The sequence below is a fragment of the Balaenoptera acutorostrata genome, chromosome 3 (genome assembly GCF_949987535.1).
Source record: "Balaenoptera acutorostrata chromosome 3, mBalAcu1.1, whole genome shotgun sequence".
Taxonomy (NCBI): Eukaryota; Metazoa; Chordata; class Mammalia; order Artiodactyla; family Balaenopteridae; genus Balaenoptera; species Balaenoptera acutorostrata.
The window spans coordinates 149875126-149888858 of NC_080066.1; the positions used below are offsets into that span (position 1 = coordinate 149875126).

At 36.3% G+C, this 13733-nt stretch overlaps 1 protein-coding gene across 5 annotated transcripts in view; it reads left to right on the top strand.

The window, feature by feature from the left end:
• PCNX1 (pecanex 1) overlaps nt 1-13733 on the top strand; it is a 170656-nt gene that overhangs the window by 22575 nt on the left and 134348 nt on the right. For 4 of the 5 annotated variants that reach the window (XM_007184383.3, XM_057542777.1, XM_007184386.3 and 1 more), the window contains exon 2: nt 7834-8042. In XM_007184383.3, coding sequence (XP_007184445.1) covers nt 7834-8042 — 209 coding nt within the window. Of the gene's footprint in view, nt 1-5245; nt 5342-7833; nt 8043-13733 lie in introns of all 5 variants that reach the window. The other variant, XM_057542778.1, reaches the window with a different exon arrangement.

Sequence of the window (13733 nt, forward strand, 5' to 3'; positions counted from 1 at the left end):
GAGTTAGGGTTGTGACACAAGGCCTTTCCTAAGTCCTTTCGGGGCGGCCTGCAAACGAAAACCCTAAGGTTTAAAAACAGTCCTTTTCTTTCTGATCCAACCTCTTTCTTTACCCCTAATTAATAGTCATTGTCTACAATTTATGGGCAATATTTGGTTACTAAGACCTTCTCCCTCCCTTTTCCCCCAGCATTCTCTCTGTTGGCCAGAAATGAAAGGGGGTACAGATATGGAACTGAATTCTGCACTTTGCAAGAATTAGCTTATGCATTTATCTTTTTTGTGAATAAGGCAGAAGGGATTTTCCATCAGGATGAGGAAGTACAGGTGTTCCCACAGCTTCAGGTATACCAGTAGAAAAGCTAGAACCCAGGGCCAATTGGCTATCTCGGTATAGCTTTATGAAGACTGGTTCTTAATTCTTTGCCCGGTTGGCCATTTGTGCCCAGCAGAATAGCCATAGGCCTGATGCATTTGGGGGTAGACTGTGGAAGGAAGGCAGTACCCTTGTTATCCGACGTCTAGTTTTTCCTCTGAAAAAGTTTTAAGAAAAGTTAGTCGGGATATTATTGATGGATGGAATTTATAATTTAGGACAGGATTAGTATCTGTGGTTCCCTGTCCCATCCCCAGGGCATAAGGCATACTGCTTTCAAATTCTGCTAATTTTTGTTTTCATTTACCAGATTTTTTTGGCTATCATTTTTTTTTTTATAAATTTATTTTTTTTTTATTTGTATTTATTTTTGGCTGTGTTGGGTCTTCGTTTCTGTGCGAGGACTTTCTCTAGTTGCGGCAAGTGGGGGCCACTCTTCATCGCGGTGCGCGGGCCTTTCACTGTCGTGGCCTCTCGTTGCGGGGCACAGGCTCCAGACGCGCAGGCTCAGTAGTTGTGGCTCACGGGCCTAGTTGCTCCGTGGCATGTGGGATCTTCCCAGACCAAGGCTCGAACCCGTGTCCCCTGCATTTGCAGGCAGATTCTCAACCACTGCGCCACCAGGGAAGCCCGGCTATCATTTTATTTTTACTTCCTTTTCTATTACATGTTGACAGAGCAGACAGGACTTTAAAGCTAAGAAAAATTTAAGTTCAGTTTTTCTGTCTAAATATCTCAGTGATTGTTTATGTTGTAGCTCAGTAAAAGCACCAACTACCTTGGTAGTTGGCAGCATTCAGTGATCCCAAACCACACAAGGAGAGAAGCTTGGACTTAAAAGGAATAATCTGAATGAATTTAGTGTTTTGAACTTGGAAGCAAAACTGTTACTCAGTTTTTTCTTATAGCTGGATATCAAACTATGGTTTATCGTAAGGCAGCAAAGAAAGGCCTCAGGGGAATGACAGTTGTATTTATTAATTACAAATTTATGGCTAAACATTTTGAGGAAGAATATCTAATTAAAGGAGATGTGTAGAAACGTGACCTTCTTGCTATCTATTTGTTTTGAAAGGCTGACCTAAATTTGTTTTTTCACTTCTATGATTCTGTTTTGTTTTTCTTTTCTTTTAGCTGTGCCACACGGCTTGTGGGATCTTAGCTCCCCAACCAGGCATTGAACACAGGCCCTCAGCAGTGAGAGCACGGAGTCCTAACCAGGGAAGTCCCTTCTACGATTCTCTTAACAGTTAATCTACTATTTTATTAGAGACAGTGAGGTTCAGTCTTCGTGTTTGCGTCGGAAGTTTTCCTTCATAGTACAGAGAGACCCTCTGCCCCTCGTCCCTAGTTAGTTTCTTTTCATGAAACTTTGTCAAATAGTTTCTGAAAGCCATTGTTTTTCTCATTTTTCCAGTGATTTCTATGGAACCAGTGGAATTTTCCATGATAGTCCCAAACCAATGCTTTCTGTGTAAATTGATAGACTTTCTCACTGAAAGGGAAGAGCAATTACTGGCCTATGTTTGCTAGCAGTTACTTTGCTTCATAGTTGGATGAAACTGGGGATGTTGGAGATGATAAGATTTGTATTTGGCATATATGAGGGGGAAGTGCTTGATGATCTTTTGTTTGGTGATGATATCTTACTGGTGAGAGAAGAAAATAAACTTTGATTTAGAGCAGGTATCAATAAACTACGGCCCATGTAGTTTTTTGTTTTTTTTCCATGTAGTTTTTGTATGGCCCATGAGCTAAGTAAGGATGGTCTTTACAGTTTTTAGTGGTTGGAAAAAAATCAGAAGAAGAGTAATACTTCATGCTATGTAAAAATTAAATGAATTTCAAACTTCAGTGTCTACAAAGTGTCCATAGAGTTTTATTGGAAAACACCATGTTCATGTTCACGTTCATGTATGCTGCCTATAGCTGCTTTCAGACTACAACAGCAGAGTTGAGTGGTTATGACAGATCATATGACCTGCAAACTGTGAAATATTTTTTGTTTCAAACAGACAAAGTCTGCCAACCCCTGATTTAGAGACAGTTAGGTATCATGATGAAGAGCAAGGACTCTGGAGGCAAACTGCTCCTTAACGTCTCATTCTGAGACCTTGAGCAAGTTACTTACCTCTTTGTGCCTCAGTTTCTAAATTTGTAAAATGGGAAGAATGGTAGTGCTGACTTCATGAGGTGATCGTGAGGGTTAAATGAGTTAATATACATAAAGCACTTAGAAACGTGCCTAGCACGTGGTGTTCACTAAGTGTTAGATGTTAGTTGATACCTGAGTATGTTAGTTGGCACTAAGTATTGTAACATGAACTGGAAAAGATGCATTGAAATCAGTTCTAATTGAGAACAGCTACAAATATATTAAGGAAGGATACGCATTTGTTAACAGTATGCTTCAGATCTCGACTCAGTGGTGTAGAAAATAGAGAAAATTAAGATTGCACCACAAAGCATAGACAGTGAACATAATGTCTTTACATTGCTGCACAATGAAATGAGCATTGTATAAAAGATAGCTTTTCTGCCATGCAGTGTGCCTGCCATAGGGGAGAATTATTCACTTGAGTTTTGAAATGAAATGTAAGATAAGATAAATGTAAGATAAATTTACTTCATGGCACTGTTAATTCTGGTATGACCATTTCTGTGATTCCAAGTGGCTTTCTCAAGAGTCCTATCAGAAATATATTTGACGTCTTGAATAGCTTGAACCTATCACTCCTGGCTGAAATAACACAACTTTTTAATGTTCAGGATAAACTGTAAGAATTTAAGAAGTGGTGTAAATGGCTCAGTCTCCTAGCTTGTTTCTCAACATTTGACTTTCTTTCCTCACCAGAGAGAAAAGAGTGAAACATTTGTCCGTCTAACTTTTTAAATTGTAGTAAAAAACACGTAACATAAAATTTACCATTTTAACACATTTTTAAGTGTTCTGTTCAGTAGTGTTAAGTATATTTACATTGTTGTGGAATGGATTTCCAGGACCTTTTCATTCTGCAAAACTGAAACTCTACACCCATTAAACAACAACTCTTCACTCTCTCTCCCACCAGCCCACGGCAGCCATCATTCTGCTTTCTATTTCTATGAATTTGACTACTTTAGATACCTCATATAAGTGGAATCGTCCAGTATTTTGCCTTTTTGTTACTGGCTTATTTCACTTAGCATACTGTTCTCAAAGTTCCTCCATGCAGCAGCATGCGACAAGAGTTCATTCCTTTTAATGCTGAATAATGCATCATACATATAGACCACATTTTGTTTATCTGTTCATCCATTCATAGACACTGCATTGCTTCCATCTCTTGGCTATTGTGCATAATGCTGCTGTGTACATGAATGTCCAGATATCTTTTCGAGATCCTGCAGTTTATTCAAGATTCGATTTATTCTTTTGAATAAATACCCAGAAGTGGAATTGCTAGATCATATGGTAATTCTATTTTTAATATTTTTGAGGAACCACCATACTGTTTTCATAGAGGCTGCATCATTTTACTTTCCCACCAACAGTGTACAGAGGTTCCAATTTCTCCACACCCATGCCAACACTTGTTATTTTCTGTCCTTTTTTTTTTTTTTCTGGTTAATTGATAGTAGCCATCCTAATGGGTATGTGGTAATATTTAATTGTAGTTTTAATTTACATTTCTATTCCTCCAGCTTCTAAGAGGGATGATCTTATGTAAAGTATCTAACACAGTTCTTAGTAAGGAGGCTTACTACAGTTTTGGGGGCTATGTTTGATCTGAATATCTAGAGCTCTCTGACAGCTGTTAACACTTCCTGCCATTCAGGGATGTATAACTGAGAGTTAGGATTTTTTAACTTCTTGCAAATAAGGAGTAAGGTGACAAACTGCCTTGATGTGGAACTTGACCTATTGATAAGTCATCCATTAATGAGAAGAATGTAGATCATGTCTTTGTAAAAGATGAAAGCTAATATACTCTTTTTCTAATATGAAAACCTTTTTATCACTATTAAAATTTTAGCTCTTTTTTCTAACTCTAAAAGAAATACATGCTTATTATCAAAAAATGAAGAAAATACAGTAAAACGTAAGTTTACATTTGGAATACAACACATATTGTATATGTACAGTTAATGTTGCTGCATGTAGCTGTAGTTTTTACTGTTATATTACATTGGTAACTAGTCTGCCATTTTCCATTTTCCTGTTGATTTTCAATTGAGGTCCCCCCCCGCCCCCAGTTTTTGGTAAAAGTCTTATGCTGCGAGTGTAAGAGTTTCTTTCATTTTTATGCTTATGAGAGAAATTGCTGGATCTTGGGTGATGTATCTCTCAATGTATATTTCTACTAGCAGTTTATAAGAGGTCTGGTTGTCCATACTTAATTTTGTCTGATTTCTTAATTTTTGTTCATTAAGATGGGTGTTAATGATACATTGTTGAGGTTTTACATTGTATTTTCCTCATTACTGATGAAGTTGAACATGTTTTCATGTTTTTATTGGCTATTTATATTTTTCTGTGTAAGTTCTGTCTATTGTCCTTTATTTTCATTGGTCTACCTCTTTGTTATTGATTTTGAAGGAATTCTTTATATTTATTCTTTATATAATATACATATTATATATACACACATACATATACAAATATATACATATTCCTATATACAGTGATACATGTTTTTAAATTAATTAATTAATTTCATGGAAAGTCATGTTATTTTAAATACAGCAGTGTGTACATGTCAATCCCAAACTCCCAATCTATCCCTCCACCCCACTCTTCCCCCCTGGTAACCATAAATTCGTTTTCTAAGTCTGTGAGTTTGTTTCTGTTTTGTAAGTAAGTTCATTTGTATCATTTTTTTTTTTTAGATTCAGCATATAAGTGATATCATATGATATTTGTCTTCCTCTGTCTGACTTCACTTAGTATGATAATCTCCAGGTCCACCCATGTTGCTGCAAACGGTATTATTTCATTCTTTTTAACGGCTGAGTAATACTGTATATATGTACAATATTACTTGTATATATGTACCACATCTTTATCCATTCATCTGTCGATGGACATTTAGGTTGCTTCCATGTCTTGGGTATTGTAAACAGTGCTGCAGTGAACATTGGGGTGCATGTATTTTTCCGAACTATGGTTTTCTCCAGATACATGCTCAGGAGTGGGATTGCTGGATCATACGGTAGCTCTGTTTTTAGTCCGGAAATGAGGGTGTTGAACTAAATGATGTCCAAGAATTCCAGTTCTTAAGTGAACATATCATATGGAAATCAGCATCATGCAGAACTTCTATAAATATTCTAAGCAGTGTATGTGTTTGTATGTATTTATGTGCGTGTTTACTTTGAAATTTTTGTCAATTTGTGTGTGTGTGTTTCTGTTTGGAAAAAGTTATTCAGGGAACTTTTTTTTTTTTTTTTGCAATGAATGTTAGATTTATTAAAGCTGTAAATTAACTTAGAATTTTAAACTCAACTCTTTACAAATTGAACACATTTTAACAATCATTTTTAAGAGATTTGGTTTTTTCATGTAGCTTAAGCTCCCTTGAATTTAAATTGCATTTATAAATTTAGTATTTATTTTAAGTAAATTATGTAAATTATCTAACAAATCTTTTGGAGTACTTAACTCTTCTAAACCTGATATTTATGGATTTTGTAAGATTTTAAATATATTTTATAAGCCTAGATCTGTTATTTAATGACATTTTAAATTGAAATCACCAGTGTAATTTTTTAGATACACTAATATGAAGGGCTTCCTAATCTAAGCATTTAAAAATACCAAATAGGATTTCCCTGGTGGTGCAGTGGTTAAGCATCCACCTGCCAATGCAGGGGACATGGGTTCAATCCCTGGTCTGGGAAGATCCCACATGCCGTGGAGCAGCTAAGCCCGTGTGCCGCAACTACTGAGCCTGCGCTCTAGAGCCCGCGAGCCACAGCTACTGAAGTCTGTGCGCCTAGAGCCTGTGCTCCGCGACAAGAGAAGCCACCACAATGAGAAGCCCGTGCACCGCAACGAAGAGTAGCCCCCACTCGCCGCAACTAGAGAAAGCCCACGCGCAGCAATGAAGACCCAATGCAGCCAAAAATAAATAAAATTAAAAAATAAAAATAAAAATACCAAATATTTGCCTATTATGCCTGCACTCAACCCAAAAGTATTAAACTTTAGGCTTGATTTACTTTCTTTTCCCCCCTCCCAGTTCCAACCCACACTGTTTCCCTCTCTCTACCTCCCAAATAACTGTCTTATTTTTTAAACTTTTATCATATCTGTATTTGAAACCTCCCTGGTTCATTAGAACCTTTTCAATTTCACCTTTTCAAGTGATTTGAGGATACCTTTCCAAGTAAATTTAGAGCCATGTTCTCAGATTACTGAGGTGGAATCTTATGAAAACATGTGAAATCTAGAGCTGTCAACACCTGGGATGATTTTTTTCTCATGAAAAGGGGCATAACTTGAGCGTAGTTTTATAGGCTCTGCTAACAGTGACTCTGAGTCATGCCTTCCAAGTGGGGTGTTCTCCAGCCTGCCAGCCCCGGACTCATGTCCACATCACTGAATCCTCAGGTATGATGGGTGTGCAGTCCCCACGCCCAGGGTGCTTCTGACTTATTTCAATAAATCTGTTTATTGCTTGATTCTATTTTGTATTCTTTTATTCGTTTTATTCGGCAGGTTACAATTTTTCAGTATTTTAAGCATTTAAGTATTTTAAAATAAAACATTTGGATTTTGAATGTCCCCCATGTCTTATCTGGTTTTATAATCATAGTTCTAAGGTTATTCTCATAACAGTTTTAACTTGGGATTTTCTAGAACACAAAGAAAGTTTATATCCTAAAAAAAAAGTTACAGGGAGCACATAAACAGGGATTACATGTATTTGGATCACAACCCTGTCTTATTCACATATTATATAATGTGATGCCTTAACTCTCTACTTGTATTATAAGCTTTTTGGCAGGGCCTTTGTAACAGTGCTGTCCAGTGGACATGTATTGTGAGCCACATATGTAATTTAAAATTTTTCTAGTAGCTACATTAAAAATAAAAGTAACAGATGAAATTAACTTTAATAATATATTTTATTTAACCCAATATAATCTAAATATATTTCAACATGTAATCAGTATAAACATTGAGATATTTTGCATTCCTTTTTTCATACTGAGTTTTCAAAATCCAGTGTTATTTTATTCTTAGTGCACATCTCAATTCAGGCTAACCACATTTCAAGCGCTCAATAGCCACATGTAGCAAGTGGCTACTGTATGGGGTGGTGCTGTCTTATACTTTTACAACTTAGTGCTAGGAACACAATTGTTGCTTTGTGAGAGAATGTGTGTGTTTATTATTTTAGTTACAGATTTCTCTAATTGAATAAAGTATAAAATATTTTAAAATTCCTATCTTCATTTTCTTTCTCTTTAAGGCCCTTCCTTCTTCCATGATTATAGTAGCAGTCTATTGTCCTGTGATAGCTGCTGTTTTCATTGTTCTGAAGATGGTCAACTATCGACTCCACAGAGCACTTGATGCTGGAGAGATTGTAGATAGGAACACAAATGATTTCACAGATCAGCGAGCCAGAGCTGAGCAAGGCAACTGTTCAACAAGGAGAAAAGACAGCAATGGCCCAAGGTAAGGAAACCCATGCCACTCAGTTTGTAATGATGTACAGTGATGCATGTGTACAATGATGTGATTATTGTGTCATGCCTGTTCTGTTTACCTGGTTTTAAGGCAGTGGTAGATCTTACCACTATTGATACAGTGACAAGTGTGATTGTCACATTAGACCACAGCAAAGCTGACTGGCTATCTGGGGATAAATCAGTATCCTTGGCCTTGTTAATAAATAACATGTTAGAACAATAATAGTCATAATAGTGTAATAGTTATTCATACCAAAGACCAAAACCAATGGAAAACAGGTTAAAGAAATAATAAAACATGGCTTTATAAATCTAAGCATTTATTTTTATACATATAAATAAAATGTGTATATATATATTAAGCAAACTGTGATACTTTTTTACTTGACATTTATAATCTACAGTTTTCATTTTATCCATTGTAAATTTTTTTCAATTTTATATTCTCACCTTAGAAACTTAGCTGTTCCTTCCCTAGATCTTGGCATGACTGACTTCCTAGGGTTCAACTCTGTGTAGCTGTCACCCCTTCCTGGAGGCTTTCCTGGAGCCTGTCTCAGCTGAAATGTTCCCCCTACTGCTCTCGGTCACATTCTATCCCATTACCTTGGCCTCACCCACTTTCTCTTTCTGACAGAGGGATTTAGTTATCATAGTCAAAAGGTTATAGTGACTTTATAGAAATAATAGGTGTCCCTAATATAACTTTTAAACAGTTGCTATATGAGCACTTGACATTTTTAAGCTCATACAGTCCTCAAAAACAATTCTATGAGATGGTTGCTTTTATTATCCCTGATTTGCAGATGTGGAAAGTAAGGTGAGAAAGATCAAATAATCTAGGCTGTCAAGCTCTGGAGGCGAGGCCATGCTTTTAACCACTATGCCATGTTTCCAGTCAGTATAATATGAAATATTTCAGGTTCAAGATATAAATAATATCACTAAAAGTGGGTACTCGTCTATTAAGACAGGTAATGTTTCTGTATATTCTCCAGTGCACTGAAAGCCTTTATCCATTTTCAGTTACATTTTCCTCCATCCCTAACATGATTACCCTGTTTGTTCATTGAACAGATATTTTACCTTATAATAACTCTGTGAATAGCATAAATCACTATCTGAAATTATCTTACTTAATCATTTGTTTGCATTTATAAGCTTTTTGAAGGCAGGACCTTGTTTTTCTTACGAACTATTATATTCCCAGGTTCTAGAACAGTGTCTTGCACTGATAGGTACTCAGGAAATATTTTGAACTACTGAAAACATTTTTTTCTGTGACAGTATTTGTTTGTTTGTTTTTTTATGCAGCAGGTTCTTATTAGTCATCAATTTTATACACATCAGTGTATACATATCAATCCCAATCGCCCAATTCAGCACACCACCATCCCCACCCCCCCCTGCGGTTTTCCCCCTTGGTGTCCATATGTTTGTTCTCTATGTCTGTGTCTCAACTTCTGCCCTGCAAACTGGCTCATTTGTACCATTTTTCTAGGTTCCACATACATGCGTTAATATATGGTATTTGTTTTTCTCTTTCTGACTTACTTCACTCTGTATGACAGTCTCTAGATCCATCCACGTCTCAACAAATGACTCAATTTCGTTCCTTTTTATGGCTGAGTAATATTCCATTGTATATAGGTACCACATCTTCTTTATCCATTCCTCTGTCGATGGGCATTTAGGTTGCTTCCATGACCTGGCTATTAGAAATAGTGCTGCAATGAACATTGGGGTGCATGTGTCTTTTTGAATTATGGTTTTCTCTGGGTATATGCCCAGTAGTGGGATTGCTGGATCATATGGTAATTCTATTTTTAGTTTTGTAAGGAACCTCCATACTGTTCTCCATAGTGGCTGTATCAATTTACATTCCCACCAACAGTGCAAGAGGGTTCCCTTTTCTCCACACCCTCTCCAGCATTTGTTGTTTGTAGATTTTCTGATGATGCCCATTCTAAACAGTGTGAGGTGATACCTCATTGTAGTTTTGATTTGCATTTCTCTAATAATTAGTGATGTTGAGCATCTTTTCATGTGCTTCTTGGCCATCTGTATGTCTTTGGAGAAATGTCTATTTAGGTCTTCTGCCCATTTTTGGATTGGGTTGTTTGTTTCTTTAATATTGAGCTGCATGAGCTGTTTATATATTTTGGAGATTAATCCTTTATCTGTTGATTCGTTTGCAAATATTTTCTCCCATTCTGAGGACCGTCTTTTCATCTTGTCTATGGTTTCCTTTGCTGTGCGAAAGCTTTTAAGTTTCATTAGGTCCCATATGTTTATTTTTGTTTTTAATTTCCATTACTCTAAGAGGTGGATCAGAAAAGATCTTGCGGGGCTTCCCTGGTGGCGCAGTGGCTGAGAGTCTGCCTGCCAATGCAGGGGACACGGGTTCGAGCCCTGGTCTGGGAAGATCCCACATGCCACGGAGCAGCTGGGCCCGTGAGCCACAACTACTGAGCCTGCGCGTCTGGAGCCTGTGCCCCACAACGGGAGGGGCCGCGATAGTGAAAGGCCCGCGCACCGCGATGAAGAGCGGCCCCCGCACCGCGATGAAGAGTGGCCCCCACTTGCCACAACTAGAGAAAGCCCTCACACGAAAACTAAGAGACCCAACACAGTCATAAATAAATAAATAAAATAAATAAATAAAGTATTAAAAACTATAAAAAAAAAAAAAAGAAAAGATCTTGCTGTGATTTATGTCAAAGAATGTTCTTCCTATGTTTTCCTCTAAGAGTTTTATAGTGTCCAGTCTTACATTTAGGTCTTTAATCCATTTTGAGTTTATTTTTGTGTATGGTGTTAGGAAGTGTTCTAATTTCATTCTTTTACATGTAGCTGTCCAGTTTTACCAGCACCACTTATTGAAGAGACTGTCTTTTCTCCATTGTATATCTTTGCCTCCTTTGTCATAGATTAGTTGACCATAGGTGCGTGGGTTAATCTCTGGGCTTTCTATCTTGTTCCATTGATCTATGTTTCTGTTTTTGTGCCAGTACCATATTGTCTTGATTACTGTAGCTTTGTAGTATAATCTGAAGTCAAGGAGTCTGATTCTTCCAGCTCTGTTTTTTTCCCTCAAGACTGCTTTGGCTATTCGGGGTCTTTTTTGTCTCCACACAAATTTTAAGATGATTTGTTCTAGTTCCGTAAAAAATGCCATTGGTAATTTGATAGGGATTGCATTGAATCTGTAGATTGCTTTGGGTAGTATAGTCATTTTCACAATATTGTTTCTTCCAGTCCAAGAACATGGTATACCTCTCCATCTGTTGGTATCATCTTTAATTTCTTTCATCAGTGTCTTATAGTTTTCTGCATACAGGTCTTTTGTCTCCCTAGGTAGGGAGACAAAAGACCTACCTAGGGAGACAAAAAGTATGTAAAATATCTACAATTCCTAGGTATTTTATTCTTTTTGTTGCAGTGGTAAATGGGAGTGTTTCCTTAATTTCTCTTTCAAATTTTTCATCATTAGTGTATAGGAATGCAAGAGATTTCTGTGCATTAATTTTGTATCCTGCAACTTTACCAAATTCATTGATTAGCTCTAGTAGTTTTCTGGTGACATTTTTAGGATACTCTGTGTATAGTATCATGTCATCTGCAAACAGTGACAGTTTTACTTCTTTTCCAATTTGTATTCCTTTTATTTCTTTTTCTTCTCTGATTGCCGTGGCTAGGACTTCCAAAACTATGTTGAATAATAGTGGTGAGAGTGGAAATCCTTGTCTTGTTCCTGATCTTAGAGGACATGCTTTCAGTTTTTCACCATTGAGAATGATGTTTGCTGTGAGTTTGTTGTATATGGCCTATATTATGTTGTGGTAGGTTCCCTCTGTGCCCACCTTCGGAAGAGTTTTTATCATAAATGGGTGTTGAATTTTGTCAAAAGCTTTTTCTGCATCTATTGAGATGGTCATATGGTTTTTATTCTTCAATTTGTTAATATGGTGTATCACATTGATTGATTTGCGTATATTGAAGAATCCTTGCATCCCTGGGATAAATCCCACTTGATCATGGTGTATGATCCTTTTAATGTGTTGTTGGATTCTGTTTGCTAGTATTCTGTTGAGGATTTTTGCATCTATATTCATCAGTGATATTGATCTGTAATTTTCTTTTTTTGTAGTATCTTTGTCTGGTTTTGGTATCAGGGTGATGGTCGCCTCATAGAATGAGTTTGAGAGTGTTCCTTCCTTTGCAATTTTTTGGAAGAGTTTGAGAAGGATGGGTGTTAGCTCTTCTCTAAATGTTTGATAGAATTCACCTGTGAAGCCATCTGGTCCTGGACTTTTGTTTGTTGGAAGATTTTTAATCACAGTTTCCATTTCATTGCTTGTGATTGGTCTGTTCATATTTTCTATTTCTTCCTGGTTCAGTCTTGGAAGGTTATACCTTTCTAAGAATTTGTCCATTTCTTCCAGGTTGTCCATTTTATTGGCATAGAGTTGCTTGTAGCAGTCTCTTAGGAGGCTTTGTATTTCTACTGTGTCTGTTGTAACTTCTCTTTCATTTCTAATTTTATTGATTTTATCCTCTCCCTCTTTTTCTTGATGAGTCTGGCTAATGGTTTATCAATTTTGTTTATCTTCCCAAAGAACCAGCTTTTAGTTTTATTGATCTTTGCCTTTTTTTTGTTGTTTCTATTTCATTTATTTCTGCTCTGATCTTTATGATTTCTTTCTTTCTGCTAACTTTGGGTTTTGTTTGTTCTTCTTCTTCCAGTTCCTTTAGGTGTAAGGTTAGATTGTTTATTTGATATTTTTCTTGTTTCTTGAGGTAGGCTTGTATAGCTATAAACTTCCATCTTAGAACTGCTTTTGCTGCATCCCATAGGTTTTATTTTTATTTTTATTTTTTTCCACACACACACACTGTATTTTATTTTTACAAGAGATAAATAGACTGACACCAAGCACTGTACATGGATGACCACAACAAAAGCAACAATGATTGCAATTACCAAACATGAAACACACTCATACTATGTCATAATATTGACATTCAGTCCAGTAATCCTCCACTGTAACAGCTCCTTTACTTTGCAGTGAAAATTGATTTGTATATTCTTTGCCTCTGAGTCCTTGTGGGATTTTTTTTTTTTTAATTCAGACAGAAAGTCACAAAAATTATACTCATCCTCATCAGTTCACTCAGTCCCATGTAATTAATTTTTTTTTTCATCTTGATCTTTTGTTAGCACTTTTATGAGTTCATCAGTTTTTCATTAGAGTTCTGAAAATGCTTATTCATTCAGTTCAGCAGTACAGTCAGTTACCAGAAACCTGTACTTGTCAGAGTCTTTTCCATGAATTTCTTGAAGATGAAACCCTTTTATAGGAACATACTTGCAAAATCATCAGAGTACACCCAGAACTGTCTGTAAATGACAGAAGACTTAAAAATGACCATGGTTAAAGATTTGATGAAAGTTCATAATAATGCAGTTGACAAGAAAATTAGTTATTTCTGAGATATACATTTTAAAGTAATAACTAGGATTATTACTTATAACCTTATACCAGAACATATAAGATTTTTAGAAGTTTCCTGTAATGTCTGAAACATTTATATTAACATATTTCCATACATATTTCCATACAAATACAAATATAAGATTTTTAGAAATTTCATGTAATGTCTGAAACATTTATAT